The 22481-nt window shown below is 35.4% G+C and overlaps 1 protein-coding gene across 1 annotated transcript in view; it reads right to left on the reverse strand.

The window, feature by feature from the left end:
• The window catches only part of LOC143065520 (polypeptide N-acetylgalactosaminyltransferase 11-like), a 32868-nt gene extending 11318 nt beyond the window's left edge, over window positions 1–21550 (reverse strand). Inside the window, exons 1-8 of the mRNA XM_076239146.1 lie at window positions 21001–21550; window positions 19461–19542; window positions 15924–16090; window positions 14327–14454; window positions 13867–14111; window positions 3802–3919; window positions 2682–2834; window positions 1386–1517 (exon numbers count right to left, since the gene is read on the reverse strand). Of these exons, the coding sequence (XP_076095261.1) occupies window positions 1386–1517; window positions 2682–2834; window positions 3802–3919; window positions 13867–14111; window positions 14327–14454; window positions 15924–16090; window positions 19461–19542; window positions 21001–21313 (1338 nt within the window). The 5' untranslated portion in view covers window positions 21314–21550. The remainder of the gene's footprint in view (window positions 1–1385; window positions 1518–2681; window positions 2835–3801; window positions 3920–13866; window positions 14112–14326; window positions 14455–15923; window positions 16091–19460; window positions 19543–21000) is intronic.
• Between the last annotated feature and the right edge of the window lie 931 nt (window positions 21551–22481).

Genomic DNA, 22481 nt, shown 5'->3' on the forward strand with positions numbered 1-22481 from the left:
AACACATGATTTAATCATGTAATCAGGAGCCTCTGGCCTTTATTAGTCTTGTATTATTTTAATTTTAGTTTCTTGTGTACAATTTGGAGTTTAGTATGGCGATCATTTATATTATTGAACTAGTATATATTTGTTTAGGGGCCAGCTTAAGGACGCCTCTGGGTCCGTGAATTTCTCGTTACATTGAAGACCTGTTGGTGATCTTCTGCTGTTATTTTTGCTATGGTCAGGTTGTTGTCTCTTTGACACATCCCCCATTTCCATTCTCAATTTTAATTCTAATTATAGGAATTATGTCTAATAATCAACTACTTTTATTATAAAACAATGTGTTTGTACCTCTAGACCTGATTATGAATCTGTTCTTATTAAACCTATTCATGATTGTGGGTCTGTCTTACAGGTTGCACTTGATAAATACAGCTGTTTCATAAACCACACCTCTTATAGGGAGATATAAAATAGTGTCAATTCATTACATTTTGTGGGATACTTATTTTCGTGGATTTTGTGTATGCAGTTAATCAACAAATTTTTAAGTGTTCTACTTATACTACTGTGTATTTGTTCAAGACAATATGAGTATTTGGACAGTATGAGTATACACGTATGGTCCAGTACGAGTTGACCATACATGTTATTGGATCATAAGGGTTAAATTTTAACAAACATTTATCACAATCTTTATTTTTAGTTTTACAAATTGTTATTTTTACAATTAGATGGATGAAATGAACAAACGAACAGTTGAAAATAAATTTTTGTTTAATTGTATATCTGAATCCTATTTTGGTACTCTCGCCAAAGGTGACACAAGTTACGTAATATTTTTTACATTTACATGTTTGCAGTTCATGCATGCTCCTTTGCATTTGCATTTTTTTGTAAAATTGCTAAATATTCTAAAACAATTGTCCGATATCTTCAATTTCAGTGATCATAATTCAATTAATGTATTAAAGATCAACATGCTAAATTTATACAAGAAATTAACAGATTTAAAATAAGCGTGAATTTAAAAAAAAGTTCAAATATAAAGTTTTTATTACAATTACAATTGAACTATTTTATATCTATTTGAGAGTTAAGTTATGTTGATCTGTTTTATGCATTTGTATCTAATAAACTTGACCAACTTCTAAATATTAGTCAGACCGTACGTGTTAGGTCCGACCGTATGAGTATTTTGAAAAAGTATGCATACTGTCCATACCATATGCGTGCGGTCCAAATACTCATACAGTCTGGAACATATTCTCTATATGCTTGTATGCAGACTTTGGCAAAATCATGAAATTATCTTTACAGGAATGTGAAAGTTTGAACTAATCCCCGAAAATTGGTAGCCACACCATGTGTACAACTTTAACCAGAATAACACCTACCTGTTCAGGATATACATTATTGAGATACCATTCAAATGATTTACAATGAAGTCTTTTCCTTAATGCCACTCTGTCTGAAATATCCCCATAAGACACATCAGTAGGCTGTTGTCTCTGTTTATAAAAATATTTCTGAAATATAATATGAAAAAACAATCAATTATATGTATTATGCAACTCACACCTTCTTCTTAGTAAATAAACATACAAAGGAAATTCCATCCTTCCTAAGATAATAAGGTCACAGAAGATTTCATGTAAATAAGAATGACAATATATTAATTAGAATGACAATATATCAATTAGTCTGACAACATAAAGTGTGGCTACCATTAACCTTTTAAAGTATTAAAAGAAGCACTACAAATCTATCTTTTAGTAATTTTGATGAATACATGGACAATGTTATTTGTACAAGGCTTAGAAACAGGTAGAAAGCGAGGCTGTGCCAAGCATTTCTACCTGTTTCGAGCCGATTACAAATAACAGATTGATATTTCGAGACAATGTATGGTTATTCATTATATTCTGCAACTCTTATAACTGTTCAAAATAAAGTATTTAGGGTAAAAACCGTCATTCTTTAATTGTAAGCAGAAAACGTAAAATTGCAGCAAACCTGCATGTTTTATTGACGTCATAAATAAAACTGTCCAGAAAAGCATTGTCAACGTCATAAACAAGGTGATATACGGTCAGTGACTGTATATCACATATAAATATACAGTCAATGCAATTTGCACAGCTGCAGTTTATATGTTAATTGACTGCTTATGTTTAAAATTGTAATGTATTGTATTTCATGTATATGTACCAAGTTGTACTTTAAAATAGAAATATCTATCTATCTATCTATAGTGGATTGGGAAACAAGTTTTGCAACTTATATAAATCCCTTTCCACTTAGCCGGTGCAAGTGCTGCCTTGAAGCGACATTAGCCTACTCTTTTTTGAAATCTTCAAGGGTGTCTTTTACGTGCAAGAGATATGACTCTCTCTTAACACGGGTCAGCCATGTATTGTTCCTTTCCAACGGACTATCATCGTTACCTCAAGACTATACTTGCAAAGGGTGTCAAGGGAGAGCAGAAAATTTAGTCCCTGAAATTGTCATCCCGGAATGGGAATCGAACCAGGAACCTTTGTGTTTGTTGTCTGATGCACTAACCACTACAATCACGGCTCTCTAAAGTTTTAATGAGTTCCAACAGGTTGTTATGTTAATACAGTAGTTTTCAATATATAAGGATATTGCAATAATATTTAGAAACCATGTTACAGAAGAATAGGCTTTACCTTGTAGTCGTCCATCCAAACATTGGCCACTCTCAGAGAGTTTTTCAACATTGTATCACCTTCACCGTAAGATCCATAGGGACGTCGCTTCCTAAAAATATGTCCAACATGGGAGCAAGGTATGATCTCCAACCTCCCTCCACACTGCCAGATCTAAAACAAGAATAGTCAGGGATTGGGCTTGCATTATGAATAATTAACAAAGGAAACAAAAAATTCAGCAATTTTTCTATTTGTAAAAAAGCATAACGCTAGAGCGGTAAAAACGACACCACCAAAAATTCTAGATTTTTACCCTGAAAGATAGTTCTAAATTCTCTCCACCCCTGATATCCATTCAAGATATTTACCCTGAAAGATAGTTCTAAGTTCTCTCCACCCCTGATGTCCAATCCAGATATTTACCCTGAAAGATAATTCTAAATTCTCTCCACCAGTGATATCCAATCCAGATATTTACCCTGAAAGACAGTTCTAAGTTCTCTCCACCCCAGATATCCATTCCAGATATTTACCCTGAAAGATAATTCTAAATTCTCTCCACCCGTGATATCCAATCCAGATATTTACCCTGAAAGATAGTTCTAAGTTCTCTCCACCCCAGATATCCCTTCCAGATATTTACCCTGAAAGACAGTTCTAAGTTCTCTCCACCCCTGATATCCAATCCAGATATTTACCCTGAAAGATAATTCTAAGTTCTCTCTACCGCAGATATCCCTTCCAGATATTTACCCTGAAAGACAGTTCTAAGTTCTCTCCACCCCAGATGTCCATTTCAGATATTTACCCTGAAAGATAAATCTAAGTTCTCTCCACCCCAGATATCCCTTCCAGATATTTACCCTGAAATATAATTCTAAATTCTCTCCACCCCAGATGTCCATTTCAGATATTTACCCTGAAAGACAGTTCTAAGTTCTCTCCACCCCAGATATCCAATCCAGATATTTACCCTGAAAGACAGTTCTAAGTTCTCTCCACCCCTGATATCCATTCCAGATATTTACCCTGAAAGCTAATTCTAAGTTCTCTCCACCCCAGATATCCAATCCAGATATTTACCCTGAAAGATAGTTCTAAGTTCTCTCCACCCCAGATATCCCTTCCAGATATTTACCCTGAAAGATAATTCTAAGTTCTCTCCACCCCAGATGTCCATTCCAGAATCATATTCACCAAGTTCAAAGTAGTAGCTTCTGTCCATAGCAAATAATCCACCAGCCATTGTGGGGGACCTGAAAAAAGATAACACTTTGATTGTCCATTGCTTTGTCCAGTAACCTTGAACTTTGACCTACTGACACCAGATCACTAGGTATCCTACTTATCTTAGATGTGGTATAATTGATGAGACAATTATCCATCATATTTCATTGTAAAATAGAAATAAAGAGATGTGGTATGATTGCCAATGAGATTAACTATAAACCAAAGTTCAATTAAAGTTGATGTAAGTAACTTTTGGCAACCGTTCCTTCAACAATGAGAAAAATATATACTGTATGGGTGTCTATACCTAAACATGAAAATTATGAAACAATTAAATTAATCATGGCCTATTAAACTCCTGTGTTTCCTGGTAAGTTTCATTCCAAATAAACCAGGAAAAACTTTAAAATTTCTTCTCCAATATTCTATTTTTAGTAATCATCACTCATTCATTACACAGTGTTTGCTTATGTCATCTTTACAACCTGAACTAATAAAATCTATACTCTATCCATACATGTATGTTTCTTTTAACACTGTTGTTTGTTATGTTTTTTTGTTGCCATAATGTTATCTGTTTGTCTTTGACTTATGAGTTAAATAAGGATAATAACACAATGTTAACTGCTGTACCACTTTTGACATTTTTATTTATCATGTTGGTTTATTTTGTTTACAAATCCTTGTCAATATAATGGAATTTGATGTGACTGTCATACAAGTGAGAGGTTTAGCTAGCTATATAACCAGGTTAATACTTTCTACCTTACAAAATGCTTGCACCAAGTCAAGAGTATTACAGTTGTTCTCCATTCATTTGAATATTGATGTGTTTGAACTTTAGATTTTGCCATTTGATTACAGACTTTAGGTTTTATATTTTCTTTGGAGTTCAGTATTTTTGTGATTTTACTTTCCCTATCTACTTTATTGCCTTAATAAAACTGTAAACTGAAATCATGATAATGTAAACAGCCAAAACTCAGTTCGTTTATCCAGTAAAATCTAAACAAACTTTTTTTACAAATGATTTTTTTGTGTGTAGAAAAAACTTCTGTCCAATTTCATTAAGGTTTGAATTATTTATAGTATCTAAAACCATAGACTTTCTGTTAATGTAAACTGCAAGCAAACTTCTTAATCATTGGTAGTTTTTAAAATGTTCTTCGGCACAATGCATTGCTGGTCGTCAGGGTTATAAAAAAAGTACATATATCAGTCCAAATCCCTAGGACCAAGATGTTATATCTTGCATTCGTTAAATATAAATAAATGTATGTGTGGTAAGCATATGAATTTTCTGATCTATTTAAGTCTTTTGTTCAAAAGATTTCTTTACAGATTTTATGGTCCAGATTGATTATATTCAAACATATATATTTCATTTTCCAGAAAGGCTAACAACATAAAGAGATTTAGATGTTTTTCAATTACTGTAAATTCTGAAATTATTAGGTTTTTATTGATGAGAATAATACAACTGGGTGAGTATCCCAATAATAACAACTCATATTGTGATAACAGAAACAGAAATCTTTATTCATATTTCTTTGTAATTGCAATCATTAAACTCATAATGTTGTCCATTCGTGAAAAATCACAATAATAAATACACACAATAATTTCTGAATTTACAATATTATGGCAGGGAAATATTGTATTTCTCAGGTTGCTGTCTCTTTGACACATTCTCCATTTAAAGTTTTATATAACTTACTTTACAGGATTTGAGGCTACATCAGGGTTATCTCTAACATGTACAGGTTGCTGGTCCCATCTAAAATGTAGTCCCCAGTTAAACCCCCCAACAACCAGTGGTGAAGTCTGAAGCTCCATGTTATATATAACTTACTTTACAGGATTTGAGGCTACATCAGGGTTATCTCTAACATGTACAGGTAGCTGGTCCCATCTAAAATGTAGTCCCCAGTTAAACCCTCCAACAACAAGTGGTGAAGTCTGAAGCTCCATGTTAAATATAACATTTTTACAGGATTTGAGGCTACATCAGGGTTATCTCTAACATGTACAGGTAGCTGGTCCCATCTAAAATGTAGTCCCCAGTTTAACCCTCCAACAACAAGTGGTGAAGTCTGAAGCTCCATGTTATATATAACTTACTTAACAGGATTTGAGGCTACATCAGGGTTATCTCTAACATGTAGAGGTAGCTGGTCCCATCTAAAATGTAGTCCCCAGTTAAACCCTCCAACAACCAGTGGTGAAGTCTGAAGCTCCATGTTATATATAACTTACTTTACAGGATTTGAGGCTACATCAGGGTTATCTCTAACATGTACAGGTAGCTGGTCCCATCTAAAATGTAGTCCCCAGTTAAACCCTCCAACAACCAGTGGTGAAGTCTGAAGCTCCATGTTATATATAACTTACTTTACAGGATTTGAGGCTACATCAGGGTTATCTCTAACATGTACAGGTAGCTGGTCCCATCTAAAATGTAGTCCCCAGTTAAACCCTCCAACAACCAGTGGTGAAGTCTGACGCTCCATGTTATATATAACTTACTTTACAGGATTTGAGGCTACATCAGGGTTATCTCTAACATGTACAGGTAGCTGGTCCCATCTAAAATGTAGTCCCCAGTTAAACCATCCAACAACCAGTGGTGAAGTCTGAACCTCCATGTTATATATAACTTACTTTACAGGATTTGAGGCAACATCAGGGTTATCTCTAACATGTACAGGTAGCTGGTCCCATCTAAAATGTAGTCCCCAGTTAAACCCTCCAACAACCAGTGGTGAAGTCTGAAGCTCCATGTTATATATAACTTACTTTACAGGATTTGAGGCTACATCAGGGTTATCTCTAATATGTACAGGTAGCTGGTCCCATCTAAAATGTAGTCCCCAGTTAAACCCTCCAACAACCAGTGGTGAAGTCTGAAGCTCCATGTTATATATAACTTACTTTACAGGATTTGAGGCTACATCAGGGTTATCTCTAACATGTACAGGTAGCTGGTCCCATCTAAAATGTAGTCCCCAGTTAAACCCCCCAACAACAAGTGGTGAAGTCTGAAGCTCCATGTTATATATAACTTACTTTACAGGATTTGGGGCTACATCAGGGTTATCTCTAACATGTAGAGGTAGCTGGTCCCATCTAAAATGTAGTCCCCAGTTAAACCCTCCAACAACCAGTGGTGAAGTCTGAAGCTCCATGTTATATATAACTTACTTTACAGGATTTGGGGCTACATCAGGGTTATCTCTAACATGTACAGGTAGCTGGTCCAGGGTTGGCAAAGTATTACCCACCTGGGAATTCCCGGGCGGGGCTGGGCAATACTCCCAGAAATGGGTAATAGTGGGCATTACTGGGCAATATGATTTTTTAAGCTTATTTTAACACAAAATAGTAAAGACTTGTTATAGTTTCATAGTATAACAGCTAAATATATACTTTTTATACAGATAACCATTGACAGTCATTTCTAGAAAATTCAATTTCATTCTCTTCTCTATTAATTTTATATGTAGGCAGAATACAAGATTTGCACATTTAAAGATACCTTTTAATTACCAAGTATTGTTTCAATAGTCCAAACTTTTATTGCAGTGTTTAAGTGAATTGTTAATTTTAATTGTTATACATTCATATTGCTAAATAAACACCCTACAGGGTCATGCCATTAACACTTATAAAATTGAAAGGACTGATTATTGTTACATAAACAAATCTATGTTCTAATCTGAATAATTACTTATTAATTAGTGACAGTACATATACATTATCTAAATGTGATGTTTCTTTAATACATGTAATTGTTAATTCTTAATAGGAGCTATATTCATTTGAAAAAAAATGATTTATTTGCTTTCTATTTACAGTTTGCCAATCTAGACAAATGCTAAACAAACAAAATAGGGTATAAATATCTTAATAAATGTATTGCATTTGTGTTTATCACTGAATCCTCTTTAAAATTCAGACAAATATTTTATATTACCCAGTATTGCCCAGTATTACCCACTAAAACCCAGTAAAACCCGGGTTTTCCCAGTATTTCCCACTGGGCTGGGCAATACTCATAAAACCCGGGTTTTTGCCAACCCAGAGCTGGTCCCATCTAAAATGTAGTCCCCAGTTAAACCCTCCAACAACCAGTGGTGAAGTCTGAAGCTCCATGTTATATGTAACTTACTTTACAGGATTTGAGGCTACATCAGGGTTATCTCTAACATGTACAGGTAGCTGGTCCCATCTAAAATGTAGTCCCCAGTTAAACCCTCCAACAACCAGTGGTGAAGTCTGAAGCTCCATGTTATATATAACTTACTTTACAGGATTTGAGGCTACATCAGGGTTATCTCTAACATGTACAGGTAGCTGGTCCCATCTAAAATGTAGTCCCCAGTTAAACCCTCCAACAACTAGTGGTGAAGTCTGAAGCTCCATGCTATATATAACTTACTTTACAGGATTTGAGGCTACATCAGGGTTATCTCTAACATGTACAGGTAGCTGGTCCCATCTAAAATGTAGTCCCCAGTTAAACCCTCCAACAACTAGTGGTGAAGTCTGAAGCTCCATGTTATATATAACTTACTTTACAGGATTTGAGGCTACATCAGGGTTATCTCTAACATGTACAGGTAGCTGGTCCCATCTAAAATGTAGTCCCCAGTTAAACCCTCCAACAACCAGTGGTGAGGTCTGAAGCTCCATGTTATATATAACTTACTTTACAGGATTTGAGGCTACATCAGGGTTATCTCTAACATGTACAGGTAGCTGGTCCCATCTAAAATGTAGTCCCCAGTTAAACCATCCAACAACCAGTGGTGAAGTCTGAAGCTCCATGTTATATATAACTTACTTTACAGGATTTGAGGCTACATCAGGGTTATCTCTAACATGTACAGGTAGCTGGTCCCATCTAAAATGTAGTCCCCAGTTAAACCCTCCAACAACAAGTGGTGAAGCCTGAAGCTCCATGTTTTATATAACTTACTTTACAGGATTTGAGGCTACATCAGGGTTATCTCTAACATGTACAGGTAGCTGGTCCCATCTAAAATGTAGTCCCCAGTTAAACCCTCCAACAACAAGTGGTGAAGTCTGAAGCTCCATGTTATATATAACTTATTTTACAGGATTTGAGGCTACATCAGGGTAATCTCTAACATGTACAGGTAGCTGGTCCCATCTAAAATGTAGTCCCCAGTTAAACCCTCCAACAACCAGTGGTGAAGTCTGAAGCTCCATGTTATATATAACTTACTTTACAGGTTTTGGGGCTACATCAGGGTTATCTCTAACATGTACAGGTAGCTGGTCCCATCTAAAATGTAGTCCCCAGTTAAACCCTCCAACAACCAGTGGTGAAGTCTGAAGCTCCATGTTATATATAACATACTTTACAGGTTTTGAGGCTACATCAGGGTTATCTCTAACATGTACAGGTAGCTGGTCCCATCTAAAATGTAGTCCCCAGTTAAACCCTCCAACAACCAGTGGTGAAGTCTGAAGCTCCATGTTATATATAACATACTTTACAGGTTTTGGGGCTACATCAGGGTTATCTCTAACATGTACAGGTAGCTGGTCCCATCTAAAATGTAGTCCCCAGTTAAACCCTCCAACAACTAGTGGTGAAGTCTGAAGCTCCATGTTATATATAACTTACTTTACAGGATTTGAGGCTACATCAGGGTTATCTCTAACATGTACAGGTAGCTGGTCCCATCTAAAATGTAGTCCCCAGTTAAACCCTCCAACAACCAGTGGTGAAGTCTGAAGCTCCATGTTATATATAACTTACTTTACAGGATTTGAGGCTACATCAGGGTTATCTCTAACATGTACAGGTAGCTGGTCCCATCTAAAATGTAGTCCCCAGTTAAACCCCCCAACAACAAGTGGTGAAGTCTGAAGCTCCATGTTATATATAACTTACTTTACAGGATTTGAGGCTACATCAGGGTTATCTCTAACATGTACAGGTAGCTGGTCCCATCTAAAATGTAGTCCCCAGTTAAACCCCCCAACAACCAGTGGTGAAGTCTGAAGCTCCATGTTATATATAACTTACTTTACAGGATTTGAGGCTACATCAGGGTTATCTCTAACATGAACAGGTAGCTGGTCCCATCTAAAATGTAGTCCCCAGTTAAACCCTCCAACAACCAGTGGTGAAGTCTGAAGCTCCATGTTATATATAACTTACTTTACAGGATTTGAGGCTACATCAGGGTTATCTCTAACATGTACAGGTAGCTGGTCCCATCTAAAATGTAGTCCCCAGTTAAACCCTCCAACAACAAGTGGTGAAGTCTGAAGCTCCATGTTATATATAACTTACTTTACAGGATTTGAGGCTACATCAGGGTTATCTCTAACATGTACAGGTAGCTGGTCCCATCTAAAATGTAGTCCCCAGTTAAACCCTTCAACAACCAGTGGTGAAGTCTGAAGCTCCATGTTATATATAACTTACTTTACAGGATTTGAGGCTACATCAGGGTTATCTCTAACATGTACAGGTAGCTGGTCCCATCTAAAATGTAGTTCCAGTTAAACCATCCAACAACCAGTGGTGAAGTCTGAAGCTCCATGTTATATATAACTTACTTAACAGGATTTGAAGCTACATCAGGGTTATCTCTAACATGTACAGGTAGCTGGTCCCATCTAAAATGTAGTCCCCAGTTAAACCCTCCAACAACCAGTGGTGAAGTCTGAAGCTCCATGTTATATATAACTTACTTTACAGGATTTGAGGCTACATCAGGGTTATCTCTAACATGTACAGGTAGCTGGTCCCATCTAAAATGGAGTCCCCAGTTAAACCCTCCAACAACCAGTGGTGAAGTCTGAAGCTCCATGTTATATATAACTTACTTTACAGGATTTGAGGCTACATCAGGGTTATCTCTAACATGTACAGGTAGCTGGTCCCATCTAAAATGTAGTCCCCAGTTAAACCCCCCAACAACAAGTGGTGAAGTCTGAAGCTCCATGTTATATATAACTTACTTTACAGGTTTTGAGGCTACATCAGGGTTATCTCTAACATGTACAGGTAGCTGGTCCCATCTAAAATGTAGTCCCCAGTTAAACCCTCCAACAACAAGTGGTGAAGTCTGAAGCTCCATGTTATATATAACTTACTTTACAGGTTTTGAGGCTACATCAGGGTTATCTCTAACATGTACAGGTAGCTGGTCCCATCTAAAATGTAGTCCCCAGTTAAACCCCCCAACAACAAGTGGTGAAGTCTGAAGCTTCATGTTATATATAACTTACTTTACAGGATTTGAGGCTACATCAGGGTTATCTCTAACATGTACAGGTAGCTGGTCCCATCTAAAATGTAGTCCCCAGTTAAACCCTCCAACAACCAGTGGTGAAGTCTGAAGCTCCATGTTATATATAACTTACTTTACAGGATTTGAGGCTACATCAGGGTTATCTCTAACATGTACAGGTAGCTGGTCCCATCTAAAATGTAGTCCCCAGTTAAACCCTCCAACAACCAGTGGTGAAGTCTGAAGCTCCATGTTATATATAACTTACTTTACAGGATTTGAGGCTATATCAGGGTTATCTCTAACATGTACAGGTAGCTGGTCCCATCTAAAATGTAGTCCCCAGTTAAACCCCCCAACAACCAGTGGTGAAGTCTGAAGCTCCATGTTATATATAACTTACTTTACAGGATTTGAGGCTACATCAGGGTTATCTCTAACATGTACAGGTAGCTGGTCCCATCTAAAATGTAGTCCCCAGTTAAACCCTCCAACAACCAGTGGTGAAGTCTGAAGCTCCATGTTATATATAACTTACTTTACAGGATTTGAGGCTACATCAGGGTTATCTCTAACATGAACAGGTAGCTGGTCCCATCTAAAATGTAGTCCCCAGTTAAACCCTCCAACAACCAGTGGTGAAGTCTGAAGCTCCATGTTATATATATAACTTACTTTACAGGATTTGAGGCTACATCAGGGTTATCTCTAACATGTACAGGTAGCTGGTCCCATCTAAAATGTAGTCCCCAGTTAAACCCTCCAACAACAAGTGGTGAAGTCTGAAGCTCCATGTTATATATAACTTACTTTACAGGATTTGAGGCTACATCAGGGTTATCTCTAACATGTACAGGTAGCTGGTCCCATCTAAAATGTAGTCCCCAGTTAAACCCCCCAACAACAAGTGGTGAAGTCTGAAGCTCCATGTTTTATATAACTTACTTTACAGGATTTGAGGCTACATCAGGGTTATCTCTAACATGTACAGGTAGCTGGTCCCATCTAAAATGTAGTCCCCATTTAAAACCTCCAACAACCAGTGGTGAAGTCTGAAGCTCCATGTTATATATAACTTACTTTACAGGATTTGAGGCTACATCAGGGTTATCTCTAACATGTACAGGTAGCTGGTCCCATCTAAAATGTAGTCCCCAGTTAAACCCTTCAACAACCAGTGGTGAAGTCTGAAGCTCCATGTTATATATAACTTACTTTACAGGATTTGAGGCTACATCAGGGTTATCTCTAACATGTACAGGTAGCTGGTCCCATCTAAAATGTAGTTCCAGTTAAACCCTCCAACAACCAGTGGTGAAGTCTGAAGCTCCATGTTATATATAACTTACTTAACAGGATTTGAAGCTACATCAGGGTTATCTCTAACATGTACAGGTAGCTGGTCCCATCTAAAATGTAGTCCCCAGTTAAACCCTCCAACAACCAGTGGTGAAGTCTGAAGCTCCATGTTATATATAACTTACTTTACAGGATTTGAGGCTACATCAGGGTTATCTCTAACATGTACAGGTAGCTGGTCCCATCTAAAATGGAGTCCCCAGTTAAACCCTCCAACAACCAGTGGTGAAGTCTGAAGCTCCATGTTATATATAACTTACTTTACAGGATTTGAGGCTACATCAGGGTTATCTCTAACATGTACAGGTAGCTGGTCCCATCTAAAATGTAGTCCCCAGTTAAACCCCCCAACAACAAGTGGTGAAGTCTGAAGCTCCATGTTATATATAACTTACTTTACAGGTTTTGAGGCTACATCAGGGTTATCTCTAACATGTACAGGTAGCTGGTCCCATCTAAAATGTAGTCCCCAGTTAAACCCTCCAACAACAAGTGGTGAAGTCTGAAGCTCCATGTTATATATAACTTACTTTACAGGTTTTGAGGCTACATCAGGGTTATCTCTAACATGTACAGGTAGCTGGTCCCATCTTAAATGTAGTCCCCAGTTAAACCCCCCAACAACAAGTGGTGAAGTCTGAAGCTTCATGTTATATATAACTTACTTTACAGGATTTGAGGCTACATCAGGGTTATCTCTAACATGTACAGGTAGCTGGTCCCATCTAAAATGTAGTCCCCAGTTAAACCCTCCAACAACCAGTGGTGAAGTCTGAAGCTCCATGTTATATATAACTTACTTTACAGGATTTGAGGCTACATCAGGGTTATCTCTAACATGTACAGGTAGCTGGTCCCATCTAAAATGTAGTCCCCAGTTAAACCCTCCAACAACCAGTGGTGAAGTCTGAAGCTCCATGTTATATATAACTTACTTTACAGGATTTGAGGCTATATCAGGGTTATCTCTAACATGTACAGGTAGCTGGTCCCATCTAAAATGTAGTCCCCAGTTAAACCCCCCAACAACCAGTGGTGAAGTCTGAAGCTCCATGTTATATATAACTTACTTTACAGGATTTGAGGCTACATCAGGGTTATCTCTAACATGTACAGGTAGCTGGTCCCATCTAAAATGTAGTCCCCAGTTAAACCCTCCAACAACCAGTGGTGAAGTCTGAAGCTCCATGTTATATATAACTTACTTTACAGGATTTGAGGCTACATCAGGGTTGTCTCTAACATGTACAGGTAGCTGGTCCCATCTAAAATGTAGTCCCCAGTTAAACCCTCCAACAACCAGTGGTGAAGTCTGAAGCTCCATGTTATATATAACTTACTTTACAGGATTTGAGGCTACATCAGGGTTATCTCTAACATGTACAGGTAGCTGGTCCCATCTAAAATGTAGTCCCCAGTTAAACCCTCCAACAACCAGTGGTGAAGTCTGAAGCTCCATGGTGTCAGCATTAACAATATCAATAACTGGTACCACCACATTGACACGGTCCTCAACAATTCTAGTAAGTAACGGCTGTAGCCAATCTGTATTCACTTCACAGTGGCTGTCAAGGAATACTAAAACCTGGAAAAGAACAGGAAATTGTTTATAAATGAGTTAGTCTCAAAATGTATCCATGATCCTTATTGGTAGGGCTGAGGAGGATAACGCAACATACTATATCAATTCTATTTTAAATGAAAACAATGCCAAGACTATATAGTGAATCCTGTTTACCTTTACAACTAAAAACAGCCTCACTTTAACCCATCTCCATCAATCTTAATCTTAAGGCTTACCTCCCCTTCTGCCTGATTAGCCCCATACATTCTTGCCCTGATAAGTCCTTGTCTTGTGGAAGTCCTCATGTATCTTACTTTATGTAACTTGTTTTTCACATAGGCTTCTATCTGACATGACAGGTTGTCTAAAATGGAAAATTTTAAAAGAAACTTAAATATTTTTTTTATTCTATATGTTTATAAAATAAAACCAACTACAATTATATTACAGCAGTAAGGGCATTTCATTAAGTTGAATTTTCAGTATTGCAGCGGTTTGTGCTATTTGTGATATAGATCTTATAGAGAATTTTGTTGAATTTTGAATTGATTCATATAGGTTTTTAATATGACCTAAAGCTATTATTTTGGCAATGTTTTGTTATTACACCAATTTACAATATAATGAGAAGGATTTAAAACCAAGAGTAGATTCTATCAAGCATGCATCTAAACATCAATTATAACCTGCAGTATAACCTAACCAAATAGGCCATTTCTGGTTGTCTTAGTTTGAATAATTTGTTAAATTTGAGTTGAAAATATTTGGCAATTGATGACATTATTTGTTAAATTATTTTCTCTCCTTGATGCATATAAATATATATCTATAATACGATGTCAGATATTATTAGTTACACAGTGTGCAATTGTTCTAATACAAGAATTGTATTAACCCGATAAATTCCGTATTAGGACAATTGAACACTGTTTAAGAATTTATCCTGATTTTGTTATTTTACATATTATTATATTCAAATTCAATCGAGGACAATATATCAATCAAATATATTATAGATATTTAATCTGAAACTGTGAAAATTAAAAAAAATATTAGCACTTTAAAGCAACTCATTTTTTTTTTATTTGGTCAATGCATATGGTATAAGGGAGATAATTCCAATTGATGTAACAAATAAGGGAGATAATTCCAATTGACATGATAAAAAATGTACTGAAATTCATTAGGACAATATCAGCCAATCAAATTGGGAGAAATTACTCTGGATCAGGATATTAATAAATATACAGATTGACAGATGTCATCTTAAAAGCTGTACATGGGGTCGTCATGACCTTGCTGGAGAAATGAGGTCAAGAACATTGGATATGTTGGACATGTGACTGACTGAAACTTCATAAAATGAGGCATATATATACATGTACAAAGTATGAAGCATCCAGGTCTTCCACCTTCTAAAATAAAAAAGCTTTAAAGAAGTTAGCCATGTTACATATGTATGGTTAAGGGGGCATTTATAAACAAAGAATGAAGCATCCAGTTCTTCCACCTTCTAAATTATAAAGCTTTAAAGAAGTTAGATTACGCCGCTGCCGGATCACTATCCCTATGTCAAGCTTTCTGCAACAAAAGTTGCCGGCTGGACACAAATCATTCTGTTTGTTTTCTTGTAAAAACTTTCAAGATTATGGTTATATCCCACTGATAAAATAAAATTGACATTGATATGAGAAATGAGACTACTCTTACAGAAATAACGGTCCAATAGTCATGATAGAAATATAAGAAGTCTTACTGAAATCTCTGTACGGACATGTGACTTCTCTGAAAACTGTTACATGCTGTCTGACAGGCTATAATTGATATACATACCAAGGTCACTGTTATCATCAACCAATAAAATCTCTTGTAACAAATAAGCTGGTGTACGGTCTAGCACACTGTGGACTGTACGTAGCAATGCTGAAGGGGCTTCATTGTAGAAACATATAATAACACTTGCTCTGGGAAGCTTTGTGGAGTAGATCTTACTCTGACAACTATAAAATATATCATTGTAGAAACATATAATAACACTTGCTCTGGTAAGCTTTGTGGAGTAGATCTTACTCTGACAACTACAAAATATAACCAATTGAGTGTAAAACTTGTCAATTATAATAAAGATCTTACAACACTGCTACCATGTATTTAATTTCTTGGTATCTAAAATCACAGCATCATTTGTTCAGATGTCCAGCTAATTCGTATCTCATTTTCAATAATTATAATCATTATCACTCATGTGTTACTATGGATATTGGTTGTCTTGTAAGCGTCTATGGTAACTAACTTTGTGATTGTCTTTCACATGCATGGCATGAGATTTGCAGTACCTAGGACATCAGATGTACATGTATCTATAGCTAAGGCATGAGATTTGCAGTATCTAAGACATGAGATTTTCCTGTATCTATAGATAAGACATGAGATTTGCTTGCATCTAAGGCATGAGATCTAACTGTTTCTAAGACATGAGATTTGCTTGCATCTAAGGCATGAGATCTATCTGTATAGATCTATGACATGAGATTTGCAGTATCTAAGACATGAGATTTTCCTGTATCTATAGATAAGACACCAGATTTGCTTGCATCTAAGGCATGAGATCTAACTGTATCTAAGACATGAGATTTGCTTGCATCTAAGGCATGAGATCTAACTGTATCTAAGACATGAGATTTGCTTGCATCTAAGGCATGAGATCTAACTGTATCTAAGAAATGAGATTTTCTTGCATCTAAGGCATGAGATCTAACTGTATCTAAGACATGAGATTTGCTTGCATCTAAGGCATGAGATCTAACTGTATCTAAGACATGAGATTTGCTTGCATCTAAGGCATGATATCTAACTGTATCTAAGACATGAGATTTGCTTGCATCTAAGGCATGAGATCTTACTATATCTAAGACATGAGTTTTTCTTGTATTATATATCTATAAGGCATGAGATTTTCCTGTATTTAAGGCATGATATTTGTCTGCATCTAAGGTAGCACTCCACAGTTAGAAAATAAAATTAAAAATGAGCCACAAAATGTTTTATCATCTCCTATTCCTGGATTTCTAATACATTAACCTAACTGTTTGTGTTGTACATGTGCATATGTATGTAATCAGTATCTTCCATAGATTTGATTTTCAAAAGTAAAAAGGGTGAAAATTAATTCCTTTTATGTGTATCCATGGCAACATTCTGCATTTATTTCCCATAAAATATTGCAAAAAGGGGGGTGAACATGTCACATTTCACCCAAAAATTTGGATCAAACTAGAATTTCAATGCCTTTGAGTGATACCTTTTCAGAAACTGTTTCCCTAAATCTTCCTAATTATCAAATAAAAAATGGGTGTCTTTCGCCTCATTTTTTCGTAAAATCCAATCACAAAGTTCGTGCGATAAACAGTTGGAAAAAAACATTGCAATAATTGCCGGACCAGTGTATGGTAAGGACATGCAAATACGGACTGTCATACAGAAAACAGCCTATATTACATACATTCCATAGCCTTGATGTTCATATAAACCCAATACAAAGGTTATTTTAATACTCAGCTATCCAAAAATGAATTTTATTGCACACTAGCTCTCATATTTGAAAAATTCACAGGGGCCAAAATGCGAAACTACACATCTAACTGTGGAGTGCTACCTTAAGGTGATATTTTTCCCCTCCTGCCTCAATTTTTGTTATATTTTCTGTGTTCTACTAGCTGTTACGATGAAAATGGTACCTTAGTTTTTAAAATTGGTTCAGTAATAAAGATTTTATGAAGGTAAGCAGTTGATGTTGAAACGCGACAAAAAGTGATTTGAAAATAAATGATGGATCATAGTGAAAAACTGCAAGTCTGTCTCAATGTTGGGGTAAATTTCTAAAAACTTCCCCTTTATCTTATTTAAAATCATAAAATTACCTTAAAAGAGGACAAATTGTACAATTTTTAGGTATTTAAAAGTACTTATAGGTCAATTTTGCTGTAAATAGCATACCTAACCTTGGTTTGGAAGCTCTCAAGCAGGGTATAAATTATAGCCATACTGGCATCATTAAATGTAATTAATGCCAAATTATTATATAAAATCCTGCTAAAAATGTTTATTTGACTTATTCGCATTCACAAATATAAAGCGATACATTCTGAGGATATCATATAAAGCGCAATCTTTGGTTACAAGGCCAAAGCTAATGGAGTACAAATTTAAGACAGCAACATGTCTAAGTGTCAAAATGTGTATATTTGGTTGCTAAGGAGAGTAAACAATAAAATAAACATAAATTGCTTCCCTAGCAGATATTTTACCTTCAGAACTAAAACAAGAACATAACAGACTAAAGATTTGTGGTAATTTTTATCTTTAAAAGTGCATTTCTGTACTTTCTGATGTGCCATAAGGTAGCACTCCACAGTTAGAAAATAAAATTAAAAATGAGCCACAAAATGTTTTATCATCTCCTATTCCTGGATTTCTAATACATTAACCTAACTGTTTGTGTTGTACATGTGCATATGTATGTAATCAGTATCTTCCATAGATTTGATTTTCAAAAGTAAAAAGGGTGAAAATTAATTCCTTTTATGTGTATCCATGGCAACATTCTGCATTTATTTCCCATAAAATATTGCAAAAAGGGGGGTGAACATGTTACATTTCACCCAAAAATTTGGATCAAACTAGAATTTCAATGCCTTTGAGTGATACCTTTTCAGAAACTGTTTCCCTAAATCTTCCTAATTATCAAATAAAAAATGGGTGTCTTTCGCCTCATTTTTTCGTAAAATCCAATCACAAAGTTCGTGCGATAAACAGTTGGAAAAAAACATTGCAATAATTGCCGGACCAGTGTATGGTAAGGACATGCAAATACGGACTGTCATACAGAAAACAGCCTATATTACATACATTACATAGCCTTGATGTTCATATAAACCCAATACAAAGGTTATTTTAATACTCAGCTATCCAAAAATGAATTTTATTGCACACTAGCTCTCATATTTGAAAAATTCACAGGGGCCAAAATGCGAAACTACACATCTAACTGTGGAGTGCTACCTAAGGCATGAGTTTTTCCTGCACCTAAGGCATGAGTTTTGCCTGTATCTAAGGCATATTTATCTGTATCTGGATGTAAGGTATGAGTTTTGCCTGTAATTAAGGCATGAAATTTGACTATCTAAGGCATGAGATTTGTCTGCACCTAAGGTATGAGTTTTGCCTGTATCTAAGGCATGAGTTTTGCCTGTAATTAAGACATGAAATTTGACTTTCTAAGACATGAGATTTGCCTGCACCTAAGGCATGAGTTTTGTCTGTATCTAAGGCATGATATTTATCTGTATCTACACTATGCAAATTACTTACTTTGGATGTCTGTTGTCTGGTAAAGCTCTATGGTAACCAAGTCTATCACTGATTAAAACATTAAATGCATGGGATCTATAACCTGCGAAGACAATGATCTATATTTATATCAGTTAAACACTTACTAGATTAAATAACTGTGAATACAGGAAATAATATATAGAACGTTTCAATGGAAAGAGTGTGCAAAAGAGAAAATTGGGCTATTTCATATATAAAGGGATATATAACTCAGGAACAACGAAGTTGATGCCAGCCAAATTTATACTTGATCTGTGTATTGTGGAAAGGGCATTGTGTATTAAAGCATGTAAATTTGAGAACATTCAGTTGAGGTTAGGTAATGTAAAATGTACATGTGTAAGAGTGCAGAATAACAAATTCAGTAATCTTTCAACTTATAAAGGAACATATCCCAAAAACAGTGCAATTGGGCTAGTGATGCCACTAAATTAAAATCCAAATTTGATCTGTGTTTGTGTTAATAATAAGCTTTGATTAAAAGTTTCAGAAAACTTGATTATGGCAAAGTAAAAGTAAGAGGACTGACACTGCAAATTCAGCAATTTTCACTAACGTATTTACAATGTTTAATATTTACAAGGATGATCCCCACCCCATCAACAGAGATTGTTAGGACACCGGGCAGTGTCTGTTATTATGGTGGAGGAAGTGGAAGTACTCTGAGAAAACAACCGGGCTGCTATGAAAATCACCCTTCTTGTGTACTGACATTTTTAGCATCCCGAGTGAGGATCGAAAAAAAGGTATGACAGAAAAACATTAAAGGGACATCATGACAGTATGGATCGGAACGAAATTTAAATAAATCTTTAATTTTTTATATTATTTGTTTTTATTCTTATCATTGTTAATTAACATGTCTACAAATACAACTAATTAAAATATCAACTACAGTGGAGTCCCCGGTGTCCGCGCGGCCCGTGACATCGCGCATTAGCTGATTTCGTCATGTCAACACAGTAACACATACAAAATCGTTCTTGTTATTGTTTTAGCCTTCCGAAGGGATAAAAAAAGAATAAAATTGATAAGTTCAAGAATTAATTAATAACTGCAATCCCGTGATTTACCATATTTGGCCAATTTCCATTAAAAAAATTACATCCTCAGATTATTTTTGTTTTATTTCAGTCAAATTAATATCAGATTGAAATATTTTTTGCTCTGCATCCTTGGAAGTGTGTTTGGTACAAACTCAGCTATATTTCGTAGTATAAAATCTTTCCTTTATTTCAAATAAGCTATTTTTGGAAGGCATGCGCGAAATCACCGGACATTGGAGGAACTCTCAGAACAGGGGTTTACCTAATTTTGGACACACATTACACAAAATCTAAAGGATGTAACCATACAAACAGAAGATTTTATGAAATAAAAGTATGTTATGAATGTGTTCACACAAAATTATCCAATTATTGGTTTTATCACTTGAATGAAGTGAAGTCATAAGTCTTAGGTGCGCGGATACACCGGACTGCACCGTAAATAGTTTAATATTGTAAATGTGCATTCTTACCGTCATCTCTTATAATTTGATCTTCAGGTGTTTCAATGAAACCCAGCATATTCAAAGTAGAAATGTCATAATGTAGTTCCACTTTCTCATTATGTTCATCTTTCAGGTCATTACATTCTGAGTTATCATTGTTGGTACCTTTCTGTGCTACTTTCACAAATGGAGATTTCCTTGGAATAAAATGCTGTCTATTCTGTTCTGGTGGATAATTGTCAATGTTATTAATCGTTGAGTAAATAAGAATGAAAAATGAAAATGAAAAAATGGCAAGCAGACATGATACACAACATTTTAAACTAAATTTGCGTCTCATTTCTCATCATGATAATGTTCACGTTTAGATCAGCTGTTACTTTTTACCTTGGTCTCTGAACATGATGCCTTTGCCTTTGGTGGAGTTATGGGTTCCATTTTCTCATTCAGTCAGAAACATGTAACTCACAGGTTAGGTTTGGAAGCGCACTATGAATCTTTAGTGCCAACAATTTTATATATTTAATGCAAGAGGCTGAAGAGCTGATTATCAGATGTATTCTGCTATTGTTTTTGTTTGCGGTCAAGGTTAAAAATTAAAAAAAAAATAAAGATGAAGGAACATATACGGAATAAACATGATATTTTTCCGGAATTTTTTTTCTTGTTATTTAATATGATAGTTTTAATCAAAGACAGATCTTTATCAACATCAACATTGATCAACAACCCAGGAAGCTTTTATAACATAGTATCTAAAACGTTGGAATTGTATGACCTACCCAATCTAGAATTCTTACTGAATAATCAAAGATAAGATAAGATAAGATAAGATAACTTTATTAGCACTAACACATTGACAATAAATGGTTATGGCAACAAATTAAAGACTAACTACAATAACATATATATACAATGAAGGAGTGACAGTGGATAATTATGAGAGAAATATATAAAAAAATAAATGAGAAGCATATACATTATTACAAAAATCAAGTATCTTTTAATAATGAGTTTCTCACCAACAAGCATTCATTCAAATAGTTGACAACAATTTTTAATATTGTTTGGGAATTACTATTTAGAATTGATATAAGTAAGTTATATGATAAGGAAGAAAATTTGTTGTTCAATAGAACATTATTTAATTTTTTAATAAGGTTATCTCTCACATATTTATAGGAGGAACATTTTAAAAGAAAGTGAAGTTCATCTTCAATGTCTCCATTATTACAGCAAAGACATACCCTATTCTGCTTTGGTATTTTTAGATATCGCCCTCTTTCAATAGATAAAGTATGAGCACTTAACCTCAATTTACATAATGTTGATCTATCACTTTTGGATTTGCATTGATCAACATACGAGGGTCTTTTATTTGGTTTATAAAGTATATTAAAAAAGTTCATTTTTTTATTTTGATTGATGTCAGTCTCTTGCTTTTGGAAGGCTATATCATTGATTCTCTCTTGAATGTGTTTTAAATACATCTTAATATCAATAGGATT

The sequence above is a fragment of the Mytilus galloprovincialis genome, chromosome 2 (genome assembly GCF_965363235.1).
Source record: "Mytilus galloprovincialis chromosome 2, xbMytGall1.hap1.1, whole genome shotgun sequence".
In the NCBI taxonomy this organism is placed as follows: Eukaryota; Metazoa; Mollusca; class Bivalvia; order Mytilida; family Mytilidae; genus Mytilus; species Mytilus galloprovincialis.